This window comes from Chiloscyllium plagiosum, unplaced genomic scaffold, assembly GCF_037043375.1.
Source record: "Chiloscyllium plagiosum isolate Xiang-an unplaced genomic scaffold, Cpla_swu_hap1 HiC_scaffold_1, whole genome shotgun sequence".
In the NCBI taxonomy this organism is placed as follows: domain Eukaryota; kingdom Metazoa; phylum Chordata; class Chondrichthyes; order Orectolobiformes; family Hemiscylliidae; genus Chiloscyllium; species Chiloscyllium plagiosum.
The window spans coordinates 47,127,671-47,155,295 of record NW_028270139.1 but is presented as its reverse complement, the minus strand read 5'-3'; the positions used below and the strand labels follow the sequence as shown (position 1 = coordinate 47,155,295).

Sequence of the window (27,625 nt, the reverse complement as noted above, 5' to 3'; positions counted from 1 at the left end):
TTCATAAGTCACTCCAGAGGTGCCTAGCCCTTCCAACTCTCTTTTATGTAATTGCAAAGCTTGCAGAAATTTGAGCTAAAGATGGTGAACATGCATCTGGGAGGGATGTTCTTATCCTTTCCATCCTTCTAATCCAAAACATCCCAGGGACAACTACAAATCTTTGAGGCCTACAGGATCAATTACAGACCAGGCTCCTTTCACCGCTGTGGCAACATTTGGGACTGCACTTTGATGTAGTGATAAAGAGGAATTAGTTGAAACTTTATTGCTGGAACAGCACAGCAGGTCAGGCAGCATCCAGGGAACAGGAGATTCGACGTTTCGGGCACAGGCCCTTCTTCAGGAATGAGCAGAGAGTGTTCAGCAGGAGAAGATAAAAGGTAGGGAGGAGGGACTTGGAGGAGGGGAGTTGGAAATGTGATAGGTGGAAAGAGGTCAAGGTGAGGGTGATAGGTCGGAGTAGGGTGGAGGCGGAGAGGTCAAGAAGAAGACTGCAGGTCAGGAAGGCGGTGCCGGGCTGGAAGGATCCGGCTGAGACAAGGTGGGGGGAGGGGGGATGAAGAAACTGGTGAAGTCCAAGTTCATCCCCTGCGGTTGGAGGGTTCCCAGTCGGAAGATAAGACGCTCCTCCTCCGACCGTCGGGTTGTTGTGGTTTGGCGGTGGATGAGTCCAATGACCTGCATATCCTCGGTGGAGTGGGAGGGGGAGTTGAAATGCTGTGCCACAGGTTGGTTGGGTTGGTTCGTCCGGGTGGCCCAGAGGTGCTCCCTGAATCGCTCCGCAAGTAGGCGGCCTGTCTCCCCAATATAGAGGAGGCCACACCGGCTGCAGCGGATGCAGTAGATGATGTGGGTGGAGGTGCAGGTGAATCTGTGGCGGATATGGAAGTTTCCCTTGGGGCCTTGGAGAGAAGTGAGGGGGGAGGTGTGGGCGCAAGTGTTGCACCTCCTGCGGTTGCAAGGGAAGGTGCTGGGAGTGGAGGTTGGGTCGGTGGGGGGTGTGGATCTGACAAGGGAGTCGCGGAGGGAGTGGTCTCTACGGAAAGCTGATAGGGGAGGGGAGGGAAATATATCCTTGGTGCTGGGGTCTGTTTGGAGGTGGCGGAAGTGACGGCGGATGATGCGCTGTACATGGAGATTGGTGGGGTGGTAGGTGAGGACCAGTGGGGTTCTGTCCTGGTGGCGGTTGGAGGGGCGGGGCTCAAGGGCGGAGGAGCGGGAAGTGGAGGAGATGCGGTGGAGGGCACCGTCGACCACGTCGGGGGGGAAATTGCGGTCCTTGAAGAAGGAGGCCATCTGTGTTGTACGTATTTTGAACTGGTCCTTCTGGGAGCAGATGCAGCGGAGACGAAGGAATTGGGAGAATGGGATGGCGTTTTTACAGGGGGCAGGATGGGAGGAGGTGTAGTCCAGGTAGCTCTGGGAGTCGGTAGGTTTGTAGTAGATGTCCGTGTTGATTCGGTCGCCTGAGATAGAAACAGGTCATTGGACTCAGGTCATTGGTATGCAGGTCATTGGACTCATCCACCGCCAAACCACAACAACCCGACGGTCGGAGGAGGAGCGTCTTATCTTCCGACTGGGAACCCTCCAACCGCAGGGGATGAACTTGGACTTCACCAGTTTCTTCATCCCCCCTCCCCCCACCTTGTCTCAGCCGGATCCTTCCAGCCCGGCACCGCCTTCCTGACCTGCAGTCTTCTTCTTGACCTCTCCGCCTCCACCTACTCCGACCTATCACCCTCACCTTGACCTCTTTCCACCTATCACATTTCCAACTCCCCTCCTCCAAGTCCCTCCTCCCTACCTTTTATCTTCTCCTGCTGAACACTCTCTGCTCATTCCTGAAGAAGGGCCTGTGCCCGAAACGTCGAATCTCCTGTTCCCTGGATGCTGCCTGACCTGCTGTGCTGTTCCAGCAATAAAGTTTCAACTTTGATCTCCAGCATCTGCAGACCTCACTTTCTCCATAAAGAGGAATTAATAAAACATACTGAGGGTACACACATGACATCGGTAACCTATAATTGTGAATTACTGTGTAGTTTTGTAAATATATATTGACTTGCACTCTACAGATGCACCAAACAGACATTTTAATTGTGGATACAGTTAAGTTGCATTCGTTTGAGAGATGAGTAGCCTCTAGCGGATGAATGACATTGCAGTTGCCAAACATTGCTCACTTCTCACAAGAAAACAACACTCACTACTGCAGATTGCCTCCGAAGACACGGATCCTTGAAATATGATGTTCAGGATCATAGTCAAGTTGACACATCTTAGAGTGGACAACATGAGGCTAAATGTAATGTGCAGGGATTATGCCAGAACAAGTCCTGCATACATCATTCCACACATACACTAACTTTGTGAATGAGATGGTGAATCACTGATGATTCCACAGGTCTCTGGCGGAAAAAGGTTTATTCTGTGTAAAATGTTTTCACTGCCATTTAAAGTTGGGGGATGTATAATAGCAGTTCACATGTCCACTCTCCCTTGGAGAGCAGTGTTTGTCAAGATCAGCTGTACATAATGTTGCTTCTCACAAATTCAGCACTGTCCTACAGGATGCCCAAGCATTTCAGCACAAGTTGGTAATTTACATGCACTTTGAAACATTGACGGGTTACTGATGAGGGAAGGGTGAAAAGGAAATTCCTCATGCTTTCTTTCAACCTACAAGCTATCATGAGGGACTTCATTGCACAGCATTTTGATGTGCTATGCTGACTGAAGCCTTAACAGCTACATAACTGTAGCATCAGGCATTGTTAGTTTACCCTCTGCTGCTCTTTTTCTCAATTTATGTGTATATGCTTGAAAGTGGGATCACCCAAAGATATGAAGTGTACACTCCGATGGATAGAGACAAAATTTTGCAACAATAGAAAACAGCAAGTACTGCAACAATATCAATAGAATGTCCTTTGCACAGATTCGAGGCTGCTTTCGAGATTAGAAGAAAAATGATACTCAATTGAAGGAAGTCCAAGGCCAACTTTCTCATTTTGAAGATGAATTTTGATTTGGTTTTTTCTGTCTTCACTTTATAAAGCATTGCTCAGTCATGCTGTCTTGGATGGCCATCCTCAACAATGTCCTGATTCACATTTACATCTCAGAAAATTGATCCTCTATTTCCTCCACCTTCGGGGCATGTCCCATTTGTCGGGTCCAGTTGTGAAGGACACAGTGTACCACAATGATACACTGCACTCTTTCAGACTACACTGCCAGGGTTTGCTAAAGCAATCCAGGCATTGAAATCTTGGCATAAGGTGATCAATAGTTGGTCTGATCTATTATGGCCTGGTAGAAATGTGAAAGTGTAATATCTTTATTTTGCATCAGTCTGATGGTTTCATGAATGTGTAATGAGCTGTGTTGCTGTGTGTCCCAGCAGCCATTCTTGGATGATTCAAGGAGCTTGAAAAGTCAGGGGATCCTGTAAGATTTCTGGTATGTAGGAGTCCTAGCAGCACTCGGGATATCTGGCACAGACCTTCAAGATTTGACAGCAGTGGTCATATATAATTTGAACTTTAATAGATTGGAAACTTCTTCTGTTGATTAACTTTGCAGGTTGTGATGGGGTGATCTCAAAACAATGTGGGTGTGGTCAGTAGTGTTCTGTAATTGGGGTGAAGCCAGCAATGGAAAAGGAGCTGGCTACTTGACTCTTCTTGACATGACACAATGATATGAACAGCTGTAACCTGGTGGAAATGTATTGGTTAGATCCCTGACGCATTTGTGGGTAGAAGTTTGCTGCAATTTGGAACAAGTCAATAGGATAAAAATTCAGGGCAGTAGTGACCTTGACTGGGATGGGATGGCCACCCAGTCCATCTGAGCACAGGTTCTTCTTCAGGAACTCACACAATTTGGTAATGGCCTAGGACATCCCAAATTGGGGCTTACGCTACCTTTCAGAAATAAATGGCAGTGACACCTGTAGAGAATCACTCTGCTCTGCCTTTTTTGGTGGATTTTCACCGGCTACATCTCCTACTCTGAGGCTGTGTGATAGCTGCTGACGGTTGGTGTTCTTGCTGTCCTTTTGACAAAGGTGTAACTGCTGTCATCTTATACGTTGTCTTCAAATTTGAAGTGATACCATAATAATTCCATCCACAGCTGTGTCCCTGTTACATGTGTGAGCAGTTAATGTGGAGAGAAAGTCAGTAAGGTGATATAATTTTATTGAAGATATTCCTGAGCCCTTGCATCCAACACAATGAAGTCTCATATTATGTCCTCACTAATTATGAGGAGGTCAATATCATACCTCCATTAAGGGCTCCGAGATGTGTCACCTTTGTTGACCTATATGTTGCACAATTAAAACTTTCATGGTGCATTGGGCATTAGAATTCTGACAGTCAGCTGTAATTATTCTCTCAGTGAGTGAAGCTGTGCAATGAAAACCATCCCAGACTTGAGTTGCCCACTTTTGTCAGAACGCCAAATATTTCTTCATATGTTCTATTTCCCCACAGCACCCTGACTGACCTACTTGTAATCCCAGATTGATAGCACGTGGCCAGCAGGACTGATTGTGGTCCAATTTCTAGATTCCAGTACACAGATCCTGGACTCTGGTAGGGCTAAGCACCTGATTGACTGTGACACCAACCACCTGAACTGATGTCAAATAAATCTCTTATCACAATCCCCATTGGCTGAAAGTGGTCCCTCTTCACATCATAAGTTCAGATTTGATCTTCTGACTTGTCCATTTACAATGAAGCGCACAAAATATTTTCACTGCATTTGCTACTGGTGCATGCTATAGGTATTACATTGCCATAGCCCATTGACATAACCACATCATTGATTGTTCACTACTGTCCTTCACTCGCAGCCTGCCTCTCCCTCTATTTAAAAAAAAATCAAGCACACAGAGGCTGACAGCCTTGATGTAAGTGCAAAGTGTACGAGCCAAAAGATGCATCCTGTGCAGGCATGTGTGTATATTTGCATGCACAAAGTGATGAGACAGAAACATGGAAATTGTACGTATGCCTGAAGTCGAGTAGTGTTGAAAAATCAAAGTAGTGTTGAGTCGCTCTGAGGATGGTCATAATGAGATTGGTGGTTTTCTGCTGCTGACTTGTGTGGACTAAAGGTCAAAGAGGGTGGCAGCAACGGAGCCTGCAATATTATTATGGTCGAAACATGGTTCGATAATGGCTGGGACAAGCGATTGTGAATGGCAGCTACCAGAAACCAGCTCTGTCTTACATGTTGGGGATTTGTGTCATTTGGTTTCTTTGGGAAGCAAAGGAAAATTGAAAGTGGCATGGAAATAAGTTGAGGTAGGAAATAAGATACCTGCTACTTACTAACAAGGTGCTGAAGTAGTCATTTAGACTTGAGGGGGAAAATTGGAAAATCCAAAGATGTTGCCAGATCTGCTGAGTATTTCAATAATTTTCACTTTTCATTTCCAAAGTATTTTACTTTTGAAAAGAAAATCAATATTGATATTGATCAAACTCCATGCTTTGAATAATGGGTTTTGTTTACCTAATACATGGATGTGGATATAGTAGTTTGAGTATTATTTGGACCTCTGCTACTCTTTTCACATATCTACAAGATGTGAGATTAGCTTGAGATTGCTCTTTCTTTTCCCTTAGTCATTGAATGCTGTATTTTAATGTTGGAATAGTCAGGATTATGAATACCATTTTTAGCTTCTGTGAGTTGTCTTTTATTTACTGCCATCATATCCTTTTTCCTGTTATACCTCTCTAGGCTTGTTATCAAGCCTTGTTATTCCAGAGTCATTACAAAAATTAAACGTTTTTATGACGGTACACAAAATGAGCCAATTTACCTGTCTTTCAGAGCTGGATTGATAGAAAGTATAGATTAACTTTTTGTACTTAAACAAGAATGATTATTTATTAAAAACAAAATAGATTCTCACTACAGATAAACAGTTATGAACCACTGATATATAATTCTCATAGATAAAACTCTAATCCCCTTAAACTCCATTTACATACAGACACAAAATAAACTTGGGTGTTATGGGTGGAGGGAAAGACTGAGAAGGCAGTTCAATGGTTCCTGTCCCCAGGATTCGCTGAGATTAATCTTTGGGGTCGTCAGGACCGCTGCACCTAAATCTTCCTTCTTTAGATATTTTCACTTGTTTGCAGGAGGCAAAGGGCAACTGATTCACGCTTCTAAACTCTGACTTTTTGGTTAAAAGCTAATGCTTACTGTGACTGATGAGATAAATAAATTGGCTTATTTCAGATTTTTATACTACAGAGGAAAGGACAGCTCTTCTTGTAGAGGCCCAAAGGCTTCTGACCCAAAAGCTGTTCAGCTACCTGGGAGAAAATCACCTAGTTGTCAGCAGGCAGAAGGCCTTTGTCATCGACAACTAGTCACCATTTCACAGACCTACCAGCCACTTGTTAACTGAATTTCCTTTTGGTTACATCTTTTTGCTCATCTGAAATAACTTCTCCCACTGCTGGAACAAACAGCAGTGTAAACAGCATTTATAATGAATGTCAAGTAAATTGTTTTTAAAAGTGCATAATCCTTTTTATAATCCCTGATTTATAAACCTGTCATTTTCCCATTTCAGTCAAAATACAGAAAACTAAAAAAGATATAGTCTTCACAGTGCAAACACATACATTACTTTTTACATTTTATAAAGCTTATAACCTGGAGAAATAGGAGTATACCCTGGTTTGCACATATAAATGAATAAAAGAATGAACCTTTCCTGATGTTTATTATTATTGTTAGTTCATTAACTGCATCACATGTTATTCTTATTTTCTTATTTAACCTTTTATATAAAAAAGGTCTTGAGTTAAAAAGTTGTTTGTTAATATGCAAAAATGTATTACTTTGTACATCAACATTTTCAAGGAAAATGCATTTGTGTATATTTAAACTATTTATGGTTATGACATGTAAATTGCAACAATAAACATGCATGTATTTTTTGAACAAATAATTTATATTTCAATTGTTACTAGACTATTTTGTTAAGTCATTATAATTTTGTTGTCTTTATGTCATTTGATTTTGCTGTTCATGACCAGTTCAAGAAAAGTATAAAGGTCATTTAATTTTGCCTAAGAATTGACTTTCTTTATTGAACACGGGGCACTACAAGTTGGATTAATTGTTATAATTTGCAGGCTAAGATGCTATATTGTTCTATTACAGATAAGCATCTTTGAGGCATGCTGCTAGTGCTGTAACAGCTAATGCTCCCCAGTGGGCGGGTTGAGCTACCCCTCTCTCGACAGATAAGACTTTCTGCTGAGCATTAGTTTAAGGAGCTAAGCCAACAGCATCTTCAACCACCTTTCTACCTCTCATTTTCTGTTCTAGACATGATGTACGAAATCAATTGCTGCAGAGCATGAATTTATTTGGAATTTGAAATCAGAGTGCAATCTGAATACTGGATGAAGAACTTGGAAATCCTTGTGAATTTTTTTAACTTGACTATCAATGTGAAATCTGTTCGAAATAATGCTATCATAGAAACAGCAAGACTGAAGTGGCTCCCAGGTTTCCTGTTTTTTTGAACTACACTGTTGGAGTACACTTTTTTTCTTTATCTTTTCCTCAAATTCACAAAAAAAAGACATTTATTTGAGCTGCGTTTTCAATCATGGCTGTTGCAGTCACAGTGTTTATACTAATGCTTTGTACAAGAACTGTGAGTGAAAGTCAGCAATGGAACTACCCATTAGAAACTGAAACATTGGATTTTGGATCTGTACCTGCTGTGAACTATGAGTCTAATGTATATTATGACCCTGGAGTTATAGGATTTTTATTTCAACTGGCAAGAATTTTCCTACATATAGTGCAACCGAATACCTTTCCTCATGGTGAGTATCATTAATGAGTGACTAGATAGTTACATTTAGCTTGTTTATCTGTACTGCCACTAATAATTATTATATTATTGCTTCCCATTTTTTGCTTCACTGCAGAATGGGCATTATTGAAAGTTGTTGATTGCCTTAATATCCATCTTGCTTGTGACTGTGTTATAAACTAAGTAATTCCTGTGTTTAATTAACTAACTTTCTGATTGCAATAATGTTGTTCTCCATCCATAGATCATTAAAAAGGATCTTCAGTAATATAGTTCATTAACTGTGTTCATTAACTGTGTTTATATATTCTTTTACATTTAAGCTGTGTTATGTATTATTTATTGTTATTACAGAGTAGATTTTAGGTAAACTGTTTATTTAAAAAAACTGCAATTAATTGAAAACATCGATCTAAAAATCACTTGCTTGCAATGATGTGTTGGTGACATTGTAAATGAAATTCAATTTTCTTTTGGTACATTCACCTACATCTGCATATGTATTTTAAGTAGATGATTGGATACAAGGGCTGCATCTGTAACTGGTAAATCCAGAGATTAGGTGTGGTTGTTTGAGTCACCTGATATAATTAGTAAATCCTATAAGCTCTTCCACCATATGTTGCTATGGTTATAATGAATATCCTATCTGGAACAGGAAACTGACAGTGATTTAAAGTACATTGCCTATCTCAGTGCTGTAATAAATTTTAATTCCTCTTTCCTATAAACATTTCAGCATATATTAAAAGTTATGCACAATCATAATAAGATTACACCATATTATACAAAATGTTATACCATAAGATCCAAACAGCTACATAATTCCAACATAGTGAAGTACAAAATGAACGTTACTCAGTTCTCTTTATGATGCATTATTATTATTTTCAATGTTGTATGGATAACAAGCATATACTTGTTAGAATTGATTGTATATCTCTGGGAAAATCGGAATTTTCACTATATGGGCATTGTATTTTAATTCTGTAGCAACTCCATCTACAGTTCCCTCAATTTCCTGAAAAGGTCATATTAAAGTCACTTGAAGAATGGTAAAACATGTGGGGCGTGGGGAGGAATAACAAAATTATCAGGTTGAAACAAAAGCTCACAAAAATGAACAATGTTTTCCATTTGAATTACATTGAATTTAATAAGAGTTTTGAAGATTCTTAAGTTAAAAGAATTCTCAGTTGCCCCAAATGCTTTCCGAAGTCTGGGGGAAAAAAAAACTCAAATTCAAAAGGAAATGCTTAAATTGTACAGAACATGTTGCTCCAGTAGCATAACAAAGAAAAATTAGCAGGAATAGGCAATTCAGCATTTCAAGTCCACTCATCCATTCAGTGAGATCATTTCGGAACCCCTATTTTAACACTTTTTATGTACTATCCCCACATCCCATGATGTTCTTAATATGTAGACATCTATTGAGCTCAGACTTGAATATACTAAACAACTGAGCCTCCATTGCCCTTTGGGAAATAGAATTCCAATGATTCCAATTCTTCCTCATCTCAGTCCTAAATGACCTTGCTCTTGTTCTGACTCTCTGTTGCCTGGTTCTAGACCCCACAGCTGGGAGAAGCAGCTTTCCTGCAACCAATCCAATTGATCCCTACAAAAAATTTGTATGTTTGAATGAGATCACCTCTCAATCTTTGAAACAAAAGAGAATATAGGCCAAGTCTATTTAATCGTTTCTTAAATGACAATCCCTCCTGTAACCGGGTAATCTTCCTTTTCGATCTATAAACTGGAATAGAAGTTGGACATTGCTAAATAGCCGAAATATCAGGAGAGTTTTGCAACCTGGAAAAAATCAAGTTGTGCACATTTTTAGCTGTGCAAGACCATGCTGCTTTTTGAAGAAGTGCAATTGTTACTTTGAGACAGTGGCATCAGGAGTTTTGGGTTGAGGAAAATCTGCATGACAACAGCCCTTGGAAGGTCCAGCTGGAGTTTGTTACAGATCTGTAATTGCAGAGCAGGGTTGACAAACAGAAGCATCTCTCTCCCTTCTGTCAATGTGAATGAAAAACAAAAAAAAAGCACAAGAAACTTCAATTCTAATACAAGAAAAGATCTATGTCCAACAGCTCACTACTGAAGTGAAGAATGACCACTGGTTTACAGATAACAGCATGCCATCATTTTAACAAAGAACAAAGAAAGTTTACAGCCCAAGAACAGGCCCTTCGGCCCTCCAAGCCTGAGCCGATCCAAATGTACTGTCTAAACCTGTCGGTCAATTCCTAAGCATCTCTATTCCTCCACTCCCCATCTACTCATGCATTTATCCAGACGAATCTTAAATGAATCTACCGTGCCTGCCTCTACATCCTCTGCTGGCAGCGCGTTCCAAATGCCCACCACCCTCTGTGTGACGTACTTGCCCACGTGTATCCCCCTTAAACTTTCCACCTCTCACCTTGAAAGTGTGACCTCTTGTTATTGAATCCTTCTCCCTGGGAAAAAGCTTGTCTCTATCCACCCTGTCTATATCCTTCATGATTTTGTAAACCTCAATCAGGTCCCCCATCAATCTCCTTTTTTCTACTGAAAGTAAACCTAACCTACTCAACCTTTCTTCATAGCTAGCACCTTCCATAGCAGGCAACATCCCTGATAAACCTTCTCTGCACCCTCTCCAAAACGTCCACATCCTTTTGGTAATGTGGCGACCAGAACTGTACACAGTATTCTAAATGCGGCTGAACCAATGTCTTGTACAATGGTAACATGACTTGCCAGCTTTTATACTCAATACTCCGTCCAATGAAGGCAAGCATACTATATGCCTTCTTGACCATTCTATCCACCTGTGCAGCAACCTTCAGGGTACAATGGACCAGCACTCCCAGATCTCTCTGCCCATCAACTTTTCCCAAGGCTCTTCCGTTCATTGTATAATTCACTCTAGGATTAGTCTTGCCTAAATGCATCACCTCACATTTGTCTGGATTGAAAACCATCTGCCACTTTTCCGCCCAACTGTCCAGTCTATCTATATCCTCCTGTATTCTCTGACAGTCTCTTATGCTTTCTGCTACTCCACCAGTCTTCCTGTCATCTGCAAACTTGCTGATCATACCAACAGTGCCCTCTTCCAGATCATTTATGTATATTACAAACAACAGTGGCCCCAACACTGACCCCTGTGGAACAGCACTGGTCACCTTTCTCCATTTTGAGAAACTCCCTTCAACTACTACTTGCTGTCTCCTGTTGCTCAACCAGTTCTTTATCCACTTAGCTAGAAGACCCTGCACACCATATGACTTCACTTTCTCCATTAGTCTATCATGGGGAACCTTATCAAACGCCTTACTAAAGTCCATGTATATGACATCAACAGCCCTTCCTTCATCTATCAACTTGGTCACTTCGTCAAAGAACTGTATTAAGTTGGTAAAGCACGATCTACCCGTACAAAACCATGTTGCCTATTACTGATAAGCCTATTCTTTTCTAAATATAAATAGATCTTTTCCCTCAGCACCTTCTCCAGTAACGTTCCCACCACCGACATCAGGCTCACTGGTTTGTAGTTACCCGGAATATCCCTACTACCCTTCTTGTACAGGGGGACAACATGAGCAACCCTCCAGTCCTCCGGCACCTCACCTGTATTTAAGGATGCCACAAAGATATCTGTCGGGGCCCCAGCTATTTCCTCTCTCACCTCCCTAATTAGATCCCATCTGGGCCTGGGGATTTGTCCACCTTAGTAACCTCTAGCCTACCCAGCACATCTTCCCTACTTATGTCAACGTGATGCAGACTAATCAAACGTCTGTCTCTAATCTCAACATTCATCATGTTCCTCTCCTCAGTGAACACTGATGCAAAGTAATCATTCAGAATCTCACCCATTCTCTCAGGTTTGACACACAGCCTTCCTTCGTTATTCTTTAGTGGACCAATCCTTTCTCTAGTTACCCACTTGCTTCTTATATAAGAATGAAATGCTTTGGGATTCTCCTTAATTCTGCTCGCTAAAGCTATTTCATGACTCCTTTTAGCCCTCTTGATTCCTTGTTTAAGATTTGTCCTACTCTTCCGATATTCTTCTAGGGTCCGTTCTGTTCTTACCTGCCAGACCTTATGTATTCTTCCCTTTTCGTCTTGGCTAGTCGTACAATTCCTCCTGTCATCCACGGTTCACGAATCTTGTCCTTCCTATCCTTTACCTTCAATGGGACATGCCTACCCTGCACTATCTTTAAACTATCTTTGAAAGCCTCCCACATCTCAAATGTGGACTTCCCTTCAAATAGCTGTGTCCAATCCACATTTCCGAGCTCCTGCCTAATTTTGATATAATTGGCCTTGGCCCAGTTTAGTACTCTTCCCTTAGGACCACTCTCTTCTTTATCTACGAGTATTCTAAAACTTACAGAATTGTGGTCACTGTTCCCAAAGAAATCCCCCACCTCAACTTCGACCACTTGTCCTGGCTCGTTCCCCAGTACCAGGTCCCCTTTCCTCGTCGGACTATTGACATACTGGATAGAATTTTCCGGACTTAGAGTCATAGAGATATACAGCATTGAAACAGACTCTTTGGTCCAACTTATCCATGCCGACTAGATATCCTAAATTAATCTGGTCACATTTGTTAGTACTTGACTCATATCCCTCTCAACCCTTCCTATTCATGTATTCATCCAGATGCTTTTTAAATGTTGTAATTGTACCAGCCTCCTCCACTTCCTCTGACAGCTCATTCCATACATGCACCACCCTTTGCATGAAAACGTTGCCCCTCAGGTCGCTTTTAAATCTTCACCCCTTGACCCTAAACCCATCTCCTCTAGTTCTGGACTGCCCCCAGTCTAGGGAAAAGACTTTGTCTATTTACCCTATCCATGCCCCTCATGATTTTATACACCTCTGTAAGGTCACCCCTCAGCCTCCGACGCTCCAGGGCAAACAGCCTCTCCCTATTGTTCAAATTTACTAACCCTGGCAGCACCCATATAAATCTTTTCTGAACCCTTTCAAGTTTCACAGCATCCTTCCAAAAGGAGAGAGACCAGAATTGCACACAATATTCCAAAAGTGGCTGAATCAAAGTCCTGTACAGCCGCAACATGACCTCCCAACTCCTATACTCAATACTCTGACCAGTAAAGGAAAGCATACTAAACACCTTCACTATCCTATCTACCTGTGATTCCACTTTCCAAGAACTATGAACCTGCACTTCAAGGTCTCTTTGTTCAGCAACATCCCCCAGGACCTTACTATTAAGTGTATAAGTCCTGCCCTGATTTGCCTTTCCAAAATGCAGCACCTCACATTTATCTAAATTAAACTCTATCTGTCACTCCTCGGCCCATTGGCCTATCTGAACACGATCCCACAAGCTCTTAGAAGTGTGGGCAGGAGAACCTAATTAACTAGGAATTCCAGTGAATATAGACATCTTCACAAACTTGGTTCCTTTAAGAAACCAACCATTTTTTTGTACAAACACTCAATGTTAGGGATAAAGTCTCTGTGCCAATCAGCTCAAGAAAAGTGTCATTCGTATGCAGTCTGGCTTCTTGTTATAGTGTTAAGGGTGAAGCCTCATGTTCAGAATTTCATGAGAAGTCTCAATCAGATGCAGTCTATATTCTTGTAGTTAAACAATTGCAACATTACAGGTAAAGGAGGACCAGTCCACTGACTGAGTCCAGTAGATTTGAGGGATCAACGTAAAGTGGGGAAACTACTTAAAAGGGATACTAACAGAAAAGGTGAACTGAGTAGAATGGAAAGCTAGGAATGCAATTTAAGAGATGTAGTTATAGAGTCATAGTCATAGAGATATACAGCATGGAAACACACCCTTTGGTCTAACTCGTCCATGCTGACCAGATATCCCAACCTAATGTAGTCCCACTTGGCAGCACCCCGTCCATATCCCTCCAAACTCTTCCTAATCGAGTCATAGTTGCTGGGACATTGGAAGGATTCTGTGAAACGGAAGGAGAAAATTGCGCTGCTGAATGTCAGGAGACCCCAGCTATTTCTTCCTCTGCTAGCTGTGGATCAGTACCAGTTGCACGCTTAGCAGAATTTGACCCCAAGCCTATTCTGATATATTACTGACCACATTGAATGGTTCTATGCTGATGGAGGATGGGAAACAGCATATGCCTTGTGATTGCCCCACAAGAGCACCGGTTAGAAAGGTTTTGCTAAAATATGGAATTGTCTTCTGTGTCCATGATATCTCCAGGTTGGTGAAGATGATGAGTCAAATGTCCAGTATTACTTCTGGGTTTCAGAGGGTCAAGTACTGTCTGGTTACCTTTTAAATATAGATGTTGGAGGCCACACCTTCAAACTATCCACTATCTTGACTGGAACAAAGCCCTGAATTATTTACAGACACATTGAACTTTTAAGTAAGACAGATTATTCTGTTTTATTCAAAAGAAAGGACATGCAAGCCAGAGACTGCAAATTCAGTGACCATTTGGAAAATTTCTGTGTGAAAAGATATCATTCTGGGTGAAGGACATAATTGTTCCCTTTAACAAACAAGAGAAGTGGTTAGAAACCAAGTGTAACTCTGGTGTATATTAGTGCTGGTGTTCTAGTTTGACTGGCTAGAGTGTACTTTGAAGATGACAGAAGGACATCTGCTAAAAAACCCTGTGCTTGCATTTTAAAAGGAAAAGGACAGAAAGTGTCTGTGTGTGCCTCTCTGTCTCTCTCTCCCTCTTTTTCTTTCTTTCTTTCTTTCACACTCACACTCACACTCATACATACACACACACATTGTCAGAAGCAACTTACCAATCAAAAGCTGCAGTTGAAGATGAAACTTCTTGTTGTAAATCTCTAAACTTGCTAGAGTAAACACTCCCATTATTTCGTGGCTATAACATTTCACTATTTATTCTACACGGCCAAACCAACAGCTCATTCATTTTTAAAAATGTTGTCTTTTTACTCACTTTTCATTTCTAATCCCTACGCATGTATGTTGACTTTTATTGTTCCTCATGTTTTAGTGACTTAAACCCACTCTTTTGTCAACTCAAGCCTAGTTAAATTGTCTCCCTTTAAAATCGATACATTTGAGTGGAGAAAGGTGTGCATGAGGGAAAGGTCCTTTGTTTTAAGTTAACCTTATTATAACCAACAGAGAGAGGGGTTCAAAAAAGCAAGAAGGCCAGTTCTTTGTTCCTCACCCAGGACAAAGAAACAGCACAGAAACAGGCCCTTTGGCCCACCAAGACTGAGCTGACACATGATGCTTTTCTAAACTTAAAAACCTTTTCCCTCTACTTGGTCCATATCCTTCTATTCTCTGTCGATTCATATATCTGTTGAAATGCCTTTTAAACATTGCTGTTATATCCACCTCCGATAACTCTTCTGGCAGCGCATTCCAGGCACTTGCCACCTCTGTGTAAAAAGAAATAGCCTCTAACATCTCCTTTAAACATACCCCTTTTTACCTGAAACCTATGTCCCCTAATATTAACATTTCTACCCTATGAAAAAGACTTCAATTATCCATGCCTCTCATAATTTTGCAAACTTCTATCAGGTCAACCTTCATCCATCAATGTTCAAGTAAAAACAAATCAAGTTTGTCCAATCTATTCTCATAGCTAATATCCTCGAAACCAGGCAAAATCCTGGTAAACCCATTCCTAAACCCTCTGCAAAGCCTCCGCATCCTTCTGGTACTGTGGCATAAGAATTATAAACAAAATTCCAAATATGGCCAACTAAAGTTCTATTTTGCTGCAACATGACTTGGCTAATTTTATGCTCACTCCTCCAGATGCCAAGATTCCTGTTTGATGCTATTAAGGGTTCTGCCGTTTACTGTATACTTTCCACCTGCATTAGATCTTACAAAATGCATCACCTCACATTTGTCTGGATTAAACACTATTTGCCACTTCTTCACCTGTCTCTATTCTATCTATATCCTGCTGTATCCTCTGGTAATCCTCCTTATGATCCACAGCTCCCCCAATCTTTGTGTTATCTGCATATTTACTAAGCAGACCACCTACATTCTCCTGTAAATCATTTATTTATATATATATAAAACAAACAACAGGAGTCCAGCACTGATCCCTGCGGAACACCACTGGTCACAGATCTCCAGTCAGAAAAACACCCTTCCACTGATGCTCTCTGTCTTCTATGACCAAGCCAGTTCTGTATCCATCTTACCAGCTCACCACTGACCCCATGTGACTTCACTTTTTAGATTAGCCTCCCATGTTGGACTCTGTCAAAGGCCTTGTTAAAGTCCAGGTGAACAACATCTACTACCTTCCCTCATCAATTATCCTTGTTACTGCCTCAAAAATTCAAACCAGTTTGTGAGAGAGAACCTTCCCTGCACAAAGCCATGCTGCCTATCACTAACAAGTCTACATTTCTCCAAATGTGAGTAAATCCTATCCCTAAGAATATTCTCTAATAGTTTCCCTACCACTGCCGTAAGGCTTAACAGCCTGATATTTCCTAGATTATCCCTGTTGTTGTTCTTAAACAAAGGAAACATCTAGGTATTCTGCAATCCTCTGGGACCTCTATATGACTAACCTTAACCCTAACCCTAACCCTATTGCAGGATACAAAGACACTGTACAAGGCCCCAGCAATTTCCTCACCTGCCTACCTCATCATTCTGGGATAGATCCCATCAGGTCCTGGGCAATTGTTTGCCTTAATGATTTGCAAAACACCCTATATATCCCTCCCTTTTTATACAAATATGAACATGAATATCAATATATCCCTCTTGAGACTGCCCATCCACCATGTCCTCCTCCTTTGATTCTGATCCTGAAACCAAACTCTGAACTATCAAAAGCTTTGCAATTAATGGTCAGATGCTGCCAAATATAATGGATTCTTATTACCCCTTGTAAGCAGGGCAGACACAGAGAGAAAAAAAATCTTTGTTGTTACAAAACCCTGACTTGAGAGTTCAAAAGGACACCAGAGAGAGAGACCATTTTAGTGCTGAGGCTATTGGAGCGTGTAGAAAATTAACTCTTAGTGCTTATCTGCTATGGATTGAATTTAATTGCATTTGGGACTTTATGATGATATTGAGTAGCCATTACCAGTTATTAAATACAAACTCTGTAAAAGGTAATATTGATGAAGCCTTAACTTACTTGCTGTTCTTGCAGACCACTCTACAGACCTTACAGACTGCCCTACAGTTCATTCTAACTAATCAGATCTTATGTCTTATTTGAATTTCAATCACAACCCTGAAAAGAAAGCATGTTAATTCAAAGACTAATGAATCAGTTTAAATGCAACCTTTTGGTAACATCTCAGCCTCAGGTATAGAATGATTCAGTGTTTAAAAAGCAGGAGTCTGCTCCTAGTTTAGAAATTATTCTAAGCCTAACATTGAAGAGATTCTGACACAATGTGTCAGAAAGCCATTTTATGGTCAAAAGTTTGCACTCCTTGTTAAGAAGTTATTTTGTAAAATAATTGTATCAGACATGTGATCTGTGCAAGGTTACCTTATGAACTCTTCAATTAGCTTAGACTGGTGCCTCTTTATGATAGGAGCTTATCTCACCAGCAGACGCCTAACTCGGCTGGATTTGTTTTTCCCATCTGATGAATGGTTTAGGGCCTGTTGGAGTGATTAGACAAGCGTACACAGACCTGTCAATTAACTTTTCTTCCTTATGAATTATTGTCTTTCACTGTTATCTGTCTAATTAAGAACATGCAATGTTTTGGTAAACTTTTGTATGAAGGAAGCCACTTAGTATAATATATCGGAGTAGCCTGCTGGGGCACTTGAAGAGCTGGTACCTTACTCTCCTAGGTTATTAGAACTTAGTTAGTTTAGCTTATAGGTGTCAGTATTATGTAGTAACAGTGATGTTATTAGTGAATAAAGGGGATGACTAAAATTAAACTAAACTCTCTGTAAGAGGTTTTTATTCCAGACTTCCAAAGAGTACGATCTCCGGAATGAACCAAAAGAGAGGCTTCACAGGTCTGAGTCCACAAGGGATTCCCTGAGCCATCTCAAATCTGTACTTTAACATGTCTTCAGTTTCTTAAATCTTAAGTATGTCTCCTTTTTCCTTTTGACAAAGCTCTCAGTTTCTCTTGTCATCCAAGATTCCTGGATCTTGCCATCCTTGTCCTTAATTTTTACAGGAATATGCTGCTTCTGAACTTCAATCACTTGGCTTTTAAAAGATTCCCATCCGCCTAATGCGGATTTACCCTCAAACAGCTGGCCCCAGTTTACATTTCCCAGTTGCTGCCTAATGTTGTGATAGTTTGCTGTCCCTAATTAAGTACTTTCACCCAAGGACTATTTTTATCCTTATCAATAAGTAACTTAGAACTTATAGAATTATGGACACTGATTATGATGGATTCGAATCTTTTGGGAACTTCCACCTGGGGCAGTCACAACACTGCCTATAAAAGTTGTTGTTTTACATGACATGTGATTACATAATCACAGAAATGTTATGAAGTGGAAGGAGGCCATTCATCCCATTATGCTTGCACTGGTTCTGTACATGAGCATTATTACCTAGTGCCAGTTACTTGTTTTTTTAACCCATTGCTTTACCATGTTTTTATCCAAATAATTATCTAATGCCCTCTCGAATGCTTCAATTGAACCTGCCTCTCTTACACTTCCAGGCAGTGCATTCTATACCCTGACTACTTGCTGAGTGAACTCCACTACAAACCTTCCTCCAGCCTGAAAAATATTCATTGATCGTTACTGTCTTTCGTATCACTTGGCCAATTTTTAATTCATATTGCTGCTGAGCTTTTTAGTCTTATAACATTCATCAGTCTGTTGTGTGGCATATATCAAATACCTTCTGAAAGTCCAGGTATACCACATCAATGGTGTTACCTTCATCAAAACACTCTGTCACCTCTTCAAAAAACACTCCAGCAAATTGACTCTTTCTAATCAACCCACCTTTTCCACATGACTATAAATTATATACCAAATAATTGACTGTAGAAGTTTCCCACCTGTGAAGTTAATCTGACTGATCTGTAATTACTGGGCTTATTCTTACAGCTTGAACAAGGCCATAATGTTTGCAGTTTTCTGGTCTTCTGGCACCTCCTCTGAAACCAGAGAAGACTGAAAGACTGTGGCTAATGCCCTTGCAATTTCCACTCTCACTTCCTTCAAAATCCTTGGATTCAATCTTGGTGCAACAATCTATCCAAAACTTCTACCCAATTTGTTTTGAATCTTTCTAGTGACTGAGTTGCCTTCTCTGTTACCATGACCTGGGCAGCATCTCTCACTTTTGTCATTTTCACCTCTCCTCTGAACCTTCGATATTCTTCTTGTCTCTTTAACTTCACCTCTAACTCAAGTCCTCGAAACACTTAGAGTCATAGAGATGTACAGCATGGAAACAGACCGTTCGGTCCAACTCATCCTTGCCAACCAGATATCCTAACCTAATCCAGTCCTATTTGCCAGCACTTGGCCGATATCCCTCTAAATCCTTCCTATTCATATACATATCCAGATGCCTTTTAAATGCTGCAATTGTACCAGCCTCCACCACTTCCTCTGGCAGCTCATTCTATACACACACCAGCCTCTGCATGAAAAAGTTACCCTTTTAGGTCTCTTCTATATCTTTCCTCTCTCACGCTAAACCTATGTATGCCCTCTAGTTCTGGACCACCCCAGAGAAAAGACTTTGTCTATTTATTCTATTCATGCCCCTCATGATTTTGTAAACCTCTATAAGGTCCCCCCTAAGCTCCAGGGAAAGCAGCCCCAGTCTATTCAGCCTCTCCTTATAGCTTAAATCCTCCAACCCTGGCAACATTCTTGTAAATCTTTTCTGAACCCTTTCAAGTTTCACAACATCTTTCTGATAAGAAGGAGATCAGAATTGCATGCAATATTCCAATAGTGGCCTAACGAACATCCTGTACAGCTGCAACATGACCTCTCAACTTCTATACCCAATGCCCTGACCAATAAAGGAAAGAAAACCAAACACCTTCTTTATTACCCTTACTACCTGTGACTCTACTTTTCAAGGAGCTATGAACCTGCACTCCAATGTCTTTGATCAGCTCTGGCTCTACTTTTCCCATTTGAGAGGATATTTTTGGACTGCACCCAAACCATTTCCTCTTTGAAGGTGGCCCATTGTCCACTTATTATTTCTCCTGTCAACCTGTTGTTTCAGTCAATCCTGCTCATCTCTGTCCTTAGCCCACTGAAGTCTGCTCTCCACCAGTTGATTTTTCTTAGTCTGGATTATTGTATATCATTCTCCACCACCATCCTGAACCTTACGATACAGTGATCATTGATTCATGAATATTCCGCCATTGGCACTTGAACCACATGGCTCAACTCATTTCTAAGAATGCGCAAGAGTGCAACCTTTCTTGCTGTATTACGAGCATATTGCTGTAGGGAGCTATTCTGCATGCTGAACACTATAAGTATCACAGTCTATGTTTGGTTAATTGAAATCTGTCATGGTAACTACAGTATAATGTTGACATCTCTCTGTAATTTCCTTGCCAACCAGTTTTTTCACATCCTTTCCATGGTTGGTGGTCTGTAGATTAAAATATAATTATATCCTTTTGTTCCTTGGTTCTAGCTAAGTTGATTCTCTGCTGGGCCCTTGTGAGATATTATCTTTCTCCTGCACTTTAGTGTTCTCCTTAGCCAATATTGCTAATGTTCCTCCTTTCCTTCCTTTTTATTTTTTTCCGAAAATCTTGTACCCAGAAAACTTTAACACCTATTCTTGCCCTTTCTTGACCCAGGTCTCTGATATCACCACAACATCATGCTTCCACATAGTAATCTTTACCTGTAACTCTCTAATCTTATTTACTATAATTGTACATTCACATACATGCACAGTAACATTACTGAAGCGGAGGGGAATGTAATTATGCTTAAAGCCCATCCTGTCCCTGGGGGGAGTAGCCATCACTTTTTTTCCTGCTTCCATTCTTAGTCTCCAAGAGCAAAAATTCTACATAGTATTTTTTGGTTTTAATACTTAATGGGAGGAAATATCTGCTCATCATGCACTGGATAGCTGATTTAATTTAGAAACAGGAAAGAAGTCAGGAGGTGGTGGTGAGGTAAAACTGATGTTGCAAGAGTACGTGTGGAAGTTAATGGATTTTCAGATTATGTTGCCAAAGTGCAGCATGTAAATAGAGGGGACCTAACCACAGGTCCTTGTGTGTGTGTGTGTGTGTGTGTGAGTGTGTGGGTGGGGGGGGAGTGGGGAGGAGGGGTGTTGGTTGGAGATATCTGAGAAATTCTAATGAACAGCTACTTTGCAAGGTTTCTTTGTATAGAATACCAGCAGAATTCCTAAATAGTTTTACTTAGCATTGAGGTGGTCTCCAGTTTTAAAAAAGGGCTCAGTGTATATGTTGCTTACTGTCAGTCTGTGCATACAGAACAACAACACAGAAGCATGGATAAAAAGCTTATCTGACTGACCCTTAACAGATACTGAAAAAGCTACCTTAGTAAGAGGATTAAATTACAACTGCCAGGATGCAGATAAGAAAGATTTCTTAGCAGCATTAAAAACAACACTAAAAGACAACCAACTCACAGGAGAAACCCAGCAAACTATCAGACAGGTAGTTGCACCAACATTAAGTAGAAAAACGGAAGGAGACACACAATACACAAGAAAGGAAAGTACTGGAAAGACTCTTTAATAAAAAGATTAAAACATTGTTATCCTACCTGCAGACAAAGGACGTTTGACAGTCATTCTAAATTGAAGAGACTACATTGAAAAAGCGAATAAGACCAGTTTGCAAAAAATGAAACCAGACGGATCCAACACACCACGCTTCTACAGATTGCCCAAAATTCACAAACCAGGAGCCCCTCTCAGACCCATCTCTCGCTACCTGGAACACCAACTTACAGATTGGTCAAGGAGCTACACCAAAGACTAAAACACTTCGTAGAAGACTCACGCCACTCCATCCACTCCACCAAAGAATTCCTGAAGACCATCAAAGACACTAAGATAGAAGAGGATGAAATAATGGTCTCCTTTAATGTAACATCCCTGTTTGCATCAATCAACATTAACCTGGCCAAGGAAACACTGACTACACTATTAGAAGTCCAGAGACATATACACCAAACACCACTAACTTCATCAGCAAGGACAGTATTGTCAAGCTAGTGAACCTATGCCTTACCACACACTTCACCTTCAACAACAAAATCTACAGACAAACCAACAGAACACCCATGGGATCTCCGATATCAGGGTTCTTATCGGAGGCAGTAATGCAGAGACTCGAGCAAACAGCTCTGCCAACTATCCAACCCAAACTTTGGGTCCGCTACGTAGATGACACCTTTGTCATCACTAAGTGAAACAAATTAGAGGATGCCTTCAAGACCATTACTGGCATAAAATTCACCAAAGAGGAGGAAAACAACAACAAACTGCCATTCCTAGATGTCACAGTACAGTGAACAGCCAATGGGGAACTTCAAACCAGCGTCTACAGGAAAACAACACATTCGGACCAAATATTGAACTACAGAAGCAATCATCCCAACATCCACAAACAAAGCTGCATCAGGACATTACTTCAATGAGCCAATACACAATGCAGCACAGAGGAACTACGCAGAGCAGAGGAAAATCACCTACACCGTGTATTCAAAAAGAATGGGTACCCAATGAACACAGTCTGCCAATTTCTCAGCAACAAACCAAACAAGCAGACAAAACACATCCAGAAACCCTAGCCATTCTCCCCTATATTAAGGACATCTTGGAAATGATTGCCAGACTACTCAGACCCCTTGGCACCATGGTAGCCCACAAACTCACCAACACACTAAAACAGCAGCTAATGAACTTGAAAGACCCTGTACAGACAACAAGCAAAACTAATGTCATTTACAAAATACCGTGCAAGAATTGTAACAAATACTACATTGAACAAACAGGCAGAAAACTAGCCACCAGGATACATGAACATCAACTAGCCACAAAACGACATGACCCTCTCTCACTAGTATTCTTATATACAGATAAGGAAGGACACCATTTCGACTGGGACAACACATCCATCCTCGAACAAGCCAGAAACATGCACGAGAATTCCTAGAAGCATGGCATTCCAACCGGAACTCTATCAATCAATACATCGAGTTAGACCACATCTACCACCCCCTGAGAAAAAGAACAGGAAATGATATCACCGCAGGAAATTACATCACCAACCCAAAGAAATCCAGAGACATATAAATAGAAAGCAGAAATCATCAGCAGTGCTTTTCCCGGAGGCCCACTGAAGATGTTACCTAATAGGGTGACGAAACGTCTGGAAATAAACCTTCCAGCTCAGTGAGCAAACCTACATCCAGAACCTCAACCTGAGCTACAACTCTTCTCAAAACAACTCCACTTTTCAAAGCCTTAGAATTGGTTATTTTGGGGAAAAAAAAACTACAATTACCTTCTGAGGCATTAGGTCCTAATGTACATTGTGCATAATTATTTCAAAGCAACAGAAGGGAAAATACTCCAGCTTGAACAGTTAAACCACTAGTGTTTGTTCACAATTTAGCAGAACATTACAATCTAAACATAACATAACATGATAATATAAATACTTATCAACATACTTGAGTACCTAATGCATAGATAACACTGATTTTCTTTGACATTGATTTCATTTTGATGGGCCAGGTTAAGACTTAAAAGAAACTTACATAATTCTATGCTTCAACAACTGAGTCAAGAGAGTGCAACAGCAAAAAAAAATTCTTATGAAACATTGATGCAATAATCCTGAGGACTAAGCAAATTCTAGAAGATTTAATACTGTGGTTTCAGAGGTTGTGGAATTGTTGAATCCCTATAGTGTGGAAAGAGGCCATTCAGCCCATTGAAATTGTATCGAACCTCCAAAGAGCATCTCATCCAGACCTAGCTCTTGACCCTGTAACTCTTCATTTACCATGACTAATCCGTCATATAGCTGGACACTATGGGGCATTTAGCATGACTAAACTACCTAACCTGCAGACATTAGAGTGGTGCTAGAAAAGCACAGCAGGTCAGACAGCATCCGAGGAGCAGGAAAATCTACGTTTCGGGCAAAAGCCCTTCATCAGGCTGACCTGCTGTGCTTTTCCAGCACCACTCTAATCTTGACTCTGATCTCCAGCATCTGCAGTCCTCACTTTCGCCGAGTTGATTTTAACCTTACTGTGAATCCTCTTGCAAGGATCACTAATTTGAAGAAGTTCTCATCTCTCTACCCAGTACTCTCACTGCAAACCCCAGGACATTTCCTCTGTATTCCTGATGAAGGACTTTTGCCCGAAATGTCGATTTTCCTGCTTCTCGGATGCTACCTGACCTGCTGTGCTTTTCCAGTACCACTCTAACCTTGACTCTGATCTCCAGCATCTGCAGTCCTCACTTTCGCCTAGCTTTGGACCATGAGAGGAAATCAGAGCACCCGGAAGAAGCCCATGCAGACTTGGGGTGAACACGCAAACTCCACATGGTCAGCCACCCGAGGCTGCAATTGAACCTTGGTCCCTGGTACTGTGAGACAGTAGGGTTAACTACTGAGTTGCCATGCTGCCCTAGTTGAAATGAGGAACTGATGTAGAGAAACTGGAGAAATCGGAATTCCTCTTTAAGTATTAGCTATACTCCTTGAGGCTTGGGCATGTTCATTAATTCATTGGAACAATCCATCCTTTTTTATAATTCACGAATAGGACATGATCATCACTGCTTGGGCCAGCATTTATTGCCCATTTCTAGTTGGCCTTGAGATGGTACTGGTGAGCTGCCTTCTTGGGCCATTGCAGTCCATGTGCTATTGATAGATCTGATTAACATTAGAGAGACATTCCAGAATTTTGACCCAGTGATAGTGAAGGAACGACAATATATTTCCTAGTCAGGATGGTGAGTGGCTTGAAGAGGAACTTGCCAGTTATAGTGTTTCCATGTATCTGGTGCTGTTGTCCTTTTAGATGGAAATGGTCATAGTTTGGAAGGTGCTGCCTTAGGATCTTTGGTGAATTTCTGCAGTGTATTTTGTAGACAGTAGTAGCAGCAGTGTGTACGGGAACACAATCCTTTACAGAAACCCTCAGGGCCGGCTGGTGTTCGGAATTCGGAATTTTTTGGATTTCGGAATAAGTGACAGTTTTAATGATGAATTTGAAAAAAAGTCTTGCCAAACAGCAGATGCACCTGAGAGTATCACGAGCCCTGAGACAGAATTGATGCCTGCCAGTGCTGGGCCATGCTGCCACATCACATCTGAGTGACTTGGGTCAAGTGGGTGTGGAGTTGGGTTAACAGTTTGCACGCCAAACAACCTTGTTATGGAAAAGAAATCTTTACGAAAAAGACTGGGGAATTTGGAGCTTTTCGGATTTTGGATAAAGGATTGTGTACCTGTACTGAATGTTTGTGGTGGAGGAAATTGATGTTTGTTCAATGTAGTGCTATCAAGCAGACTGCTTTGTCCTGAATAGTGTCAAGCTTCAGAGTGTTATTAGAGTTGCACTCATCCAGGCAAGTGGAAGTATTCCATCACACTCCTGACATGTGTCTTGTAGATAGTGGACAGATTTTGTGGATTCAGAAGGTGATTTACTCTTAGTGTTCCGAGCATTTGACCTGCCCTGTAGCCACTGTATTTATATGGAGAGTCCACTTAAGTTTCTAGTCAATGGTAGTCCCCAGGATGTTGATAGTGTGCAATGTAGTGATGGTAACACCATTGAATTTTAATGGGCAGTGGTTAGATTGTCTTTTAATGTTGATGGTCATTGCCTGGTGTTAATGCTACTTGCCAGTTGTCTTACCCCTCTTCTTCCTCTTGTGAGCTCCCAGTGTCAGGCTGAATATGGACCAAGAGCATCTTGTGGCTAAGACGTACACCTATACCATTTTGAAATGACAAAAATAAGGAGAGCAATATTTTGCAATGATCTCAAATACAATCTTTCTGCATGTTAAACTTGGAAACTATAACATGCATATTTAAATATTAGAAAATGGTCTGCCTTCTACAAATGAAATCTTAAGGTGACTTTACAACTCTTTTCTATACTAACAAATAAATTAATTCTAATATGTTTGTGCCATCCAATGGCTAATACATAATTTATTTAAATTATTAATGTTGCTTAATTAATTTTGTGGTTCATATTATAGTGCACATAAACAATATAAAGTATCGGTGAATTTTGGGAACTACATATACATGAGGTGCAGGCTATATATAAAATAATGTCATCTAGGTGAGAAGTGGGTCCAGAGTCTCTTCAGCCCTGACCCCTCAGTAACAATGGGCTACATGGGATTTATTTAAATCATAAATTACTGTAATTGTCAAAAAGATTTAAACAACAAGCAAAAATATATTCTGGAAAGAAGAATTGAAAACACAAAATCCTTCTAATTTGGTAGTCTTCCACTTCCAATGTACAGAATTCTCCTAATCAGACTTGCAGCTAATATTAGTGCTGACATCCCTCCGGACTGCTTTGGGACACAATGCAGGCTACAAGTAGTTCAAAGCAGATCGTCATGAAGTGTTCAAGCATATTGCAAAGCACTTTTTAAAACAATAATCTCAGACTAATTAATTAGTTTAATCTCTATCTAAATCTGGACCAGAGTAAATGAATCTGGGGGAAGTTTTGAAATGATGTGAAGATAATCGTGGCTTCTCCATAACTTCAATGTACATACGTTAATGTGTTGTAATAGAATTTTTACTATTTTTATTTGGAGAGGATAGCTCTGGTAATAGTGTATTTCAAAATATTTATTTGGCAATATAGTTGTGCACTAATCTTTTAAAATCCTAGTTAAATACAATACTGGATATTCTCTAATCATATATGAATAGGCTATGCCAAAAGCACACCATACGGGGTTCTTTCGATATCTGAATGTTCTGACATATTGTGAACTCAATAATATCCAGAATGTGAAGAGTTAGTAATTTTTGCAGCCAGTTGTTTAGATTTGCTCATTATAGCATTTTCTATCATTGTTGCTGTGGAGACCAGGTGTTGGCTTCAGTAAGCTGATGTGCACAACAGACCTTTTACTTTATTCTATGCCTTAATTGTATACCTCTTGCATCTGAATTCCAAGTTCATATGAATATAGTAGAGCTGTAGTTGTGCAGAAAAATAGAAAATAATTCACAGATGTGGGTGGAAGGTTCTGCTTTATTACCTTTTGTAAATTCCTAAATGATTGAGCTAGAGATAGTTTCAAGTGGGAGGCCTTTAAAAATAAGATAACCAGAGTCCAGAGACAGTATGTTTCTGTTTGGGTGAAGGGCAAGGTTGGTAGGTGTATGGAATGCTGGATGACCAGACATTTGTCAGGTATAAACTGTTGGGACAATGTGAATCCCTAGAGGAGAACAAAGGCCGTAGTGTAGGGTTGAGCAAAAATCTCAATCATTTTGAGAAGATTCCCTGCTATCAAAAATTACTGGACTTCTACCAGAACTTTGGAGTGTTTTTTAAAATAAGGTTTACTAAAGAAAACCCCAACTGCTGAGCTATGCTGGAATATATAGTCCCAGGGACAGTTTGTCTGGAAGCTGTGGAATCCAATCCGCACCTCAGCCCTGCAACCCTGCAAGAATAATGAACTAGCCTTTATGACAATCTGAATTCAAACAACA

The 27,625-nt window shown here is 40.7% G+C and overlaps 1 protein-coding gene across 12 annotated transcripts in view; it reads left to right on the top strand.

The window, feature by feature from the left end:
* Positions 1–27,625, top strand: part of LOC122551995 (prominin-1-A-like) — a 286,450-nt gene that overhangs the window by 15,400 nt on the left and 243,425 nt on the right. For all 12 annotated transcript variants that reach the window (XM_087986625.1, XM_087986630.1, XM_087986686.1 and 9 more), the window contains one exon: positions 7,216–7,892. In XM_087986625.1, coding sequence (XP_087842751.1) covers positions 7,670–7,892 — 223 coding nt within the window. In that variant the 5' untranslated portion in view covers positions 7,216–7,669. Of the gene's footprint in view, positions 1–7,215; positions 7,893–27,625 lie in introns of those variants that run through there.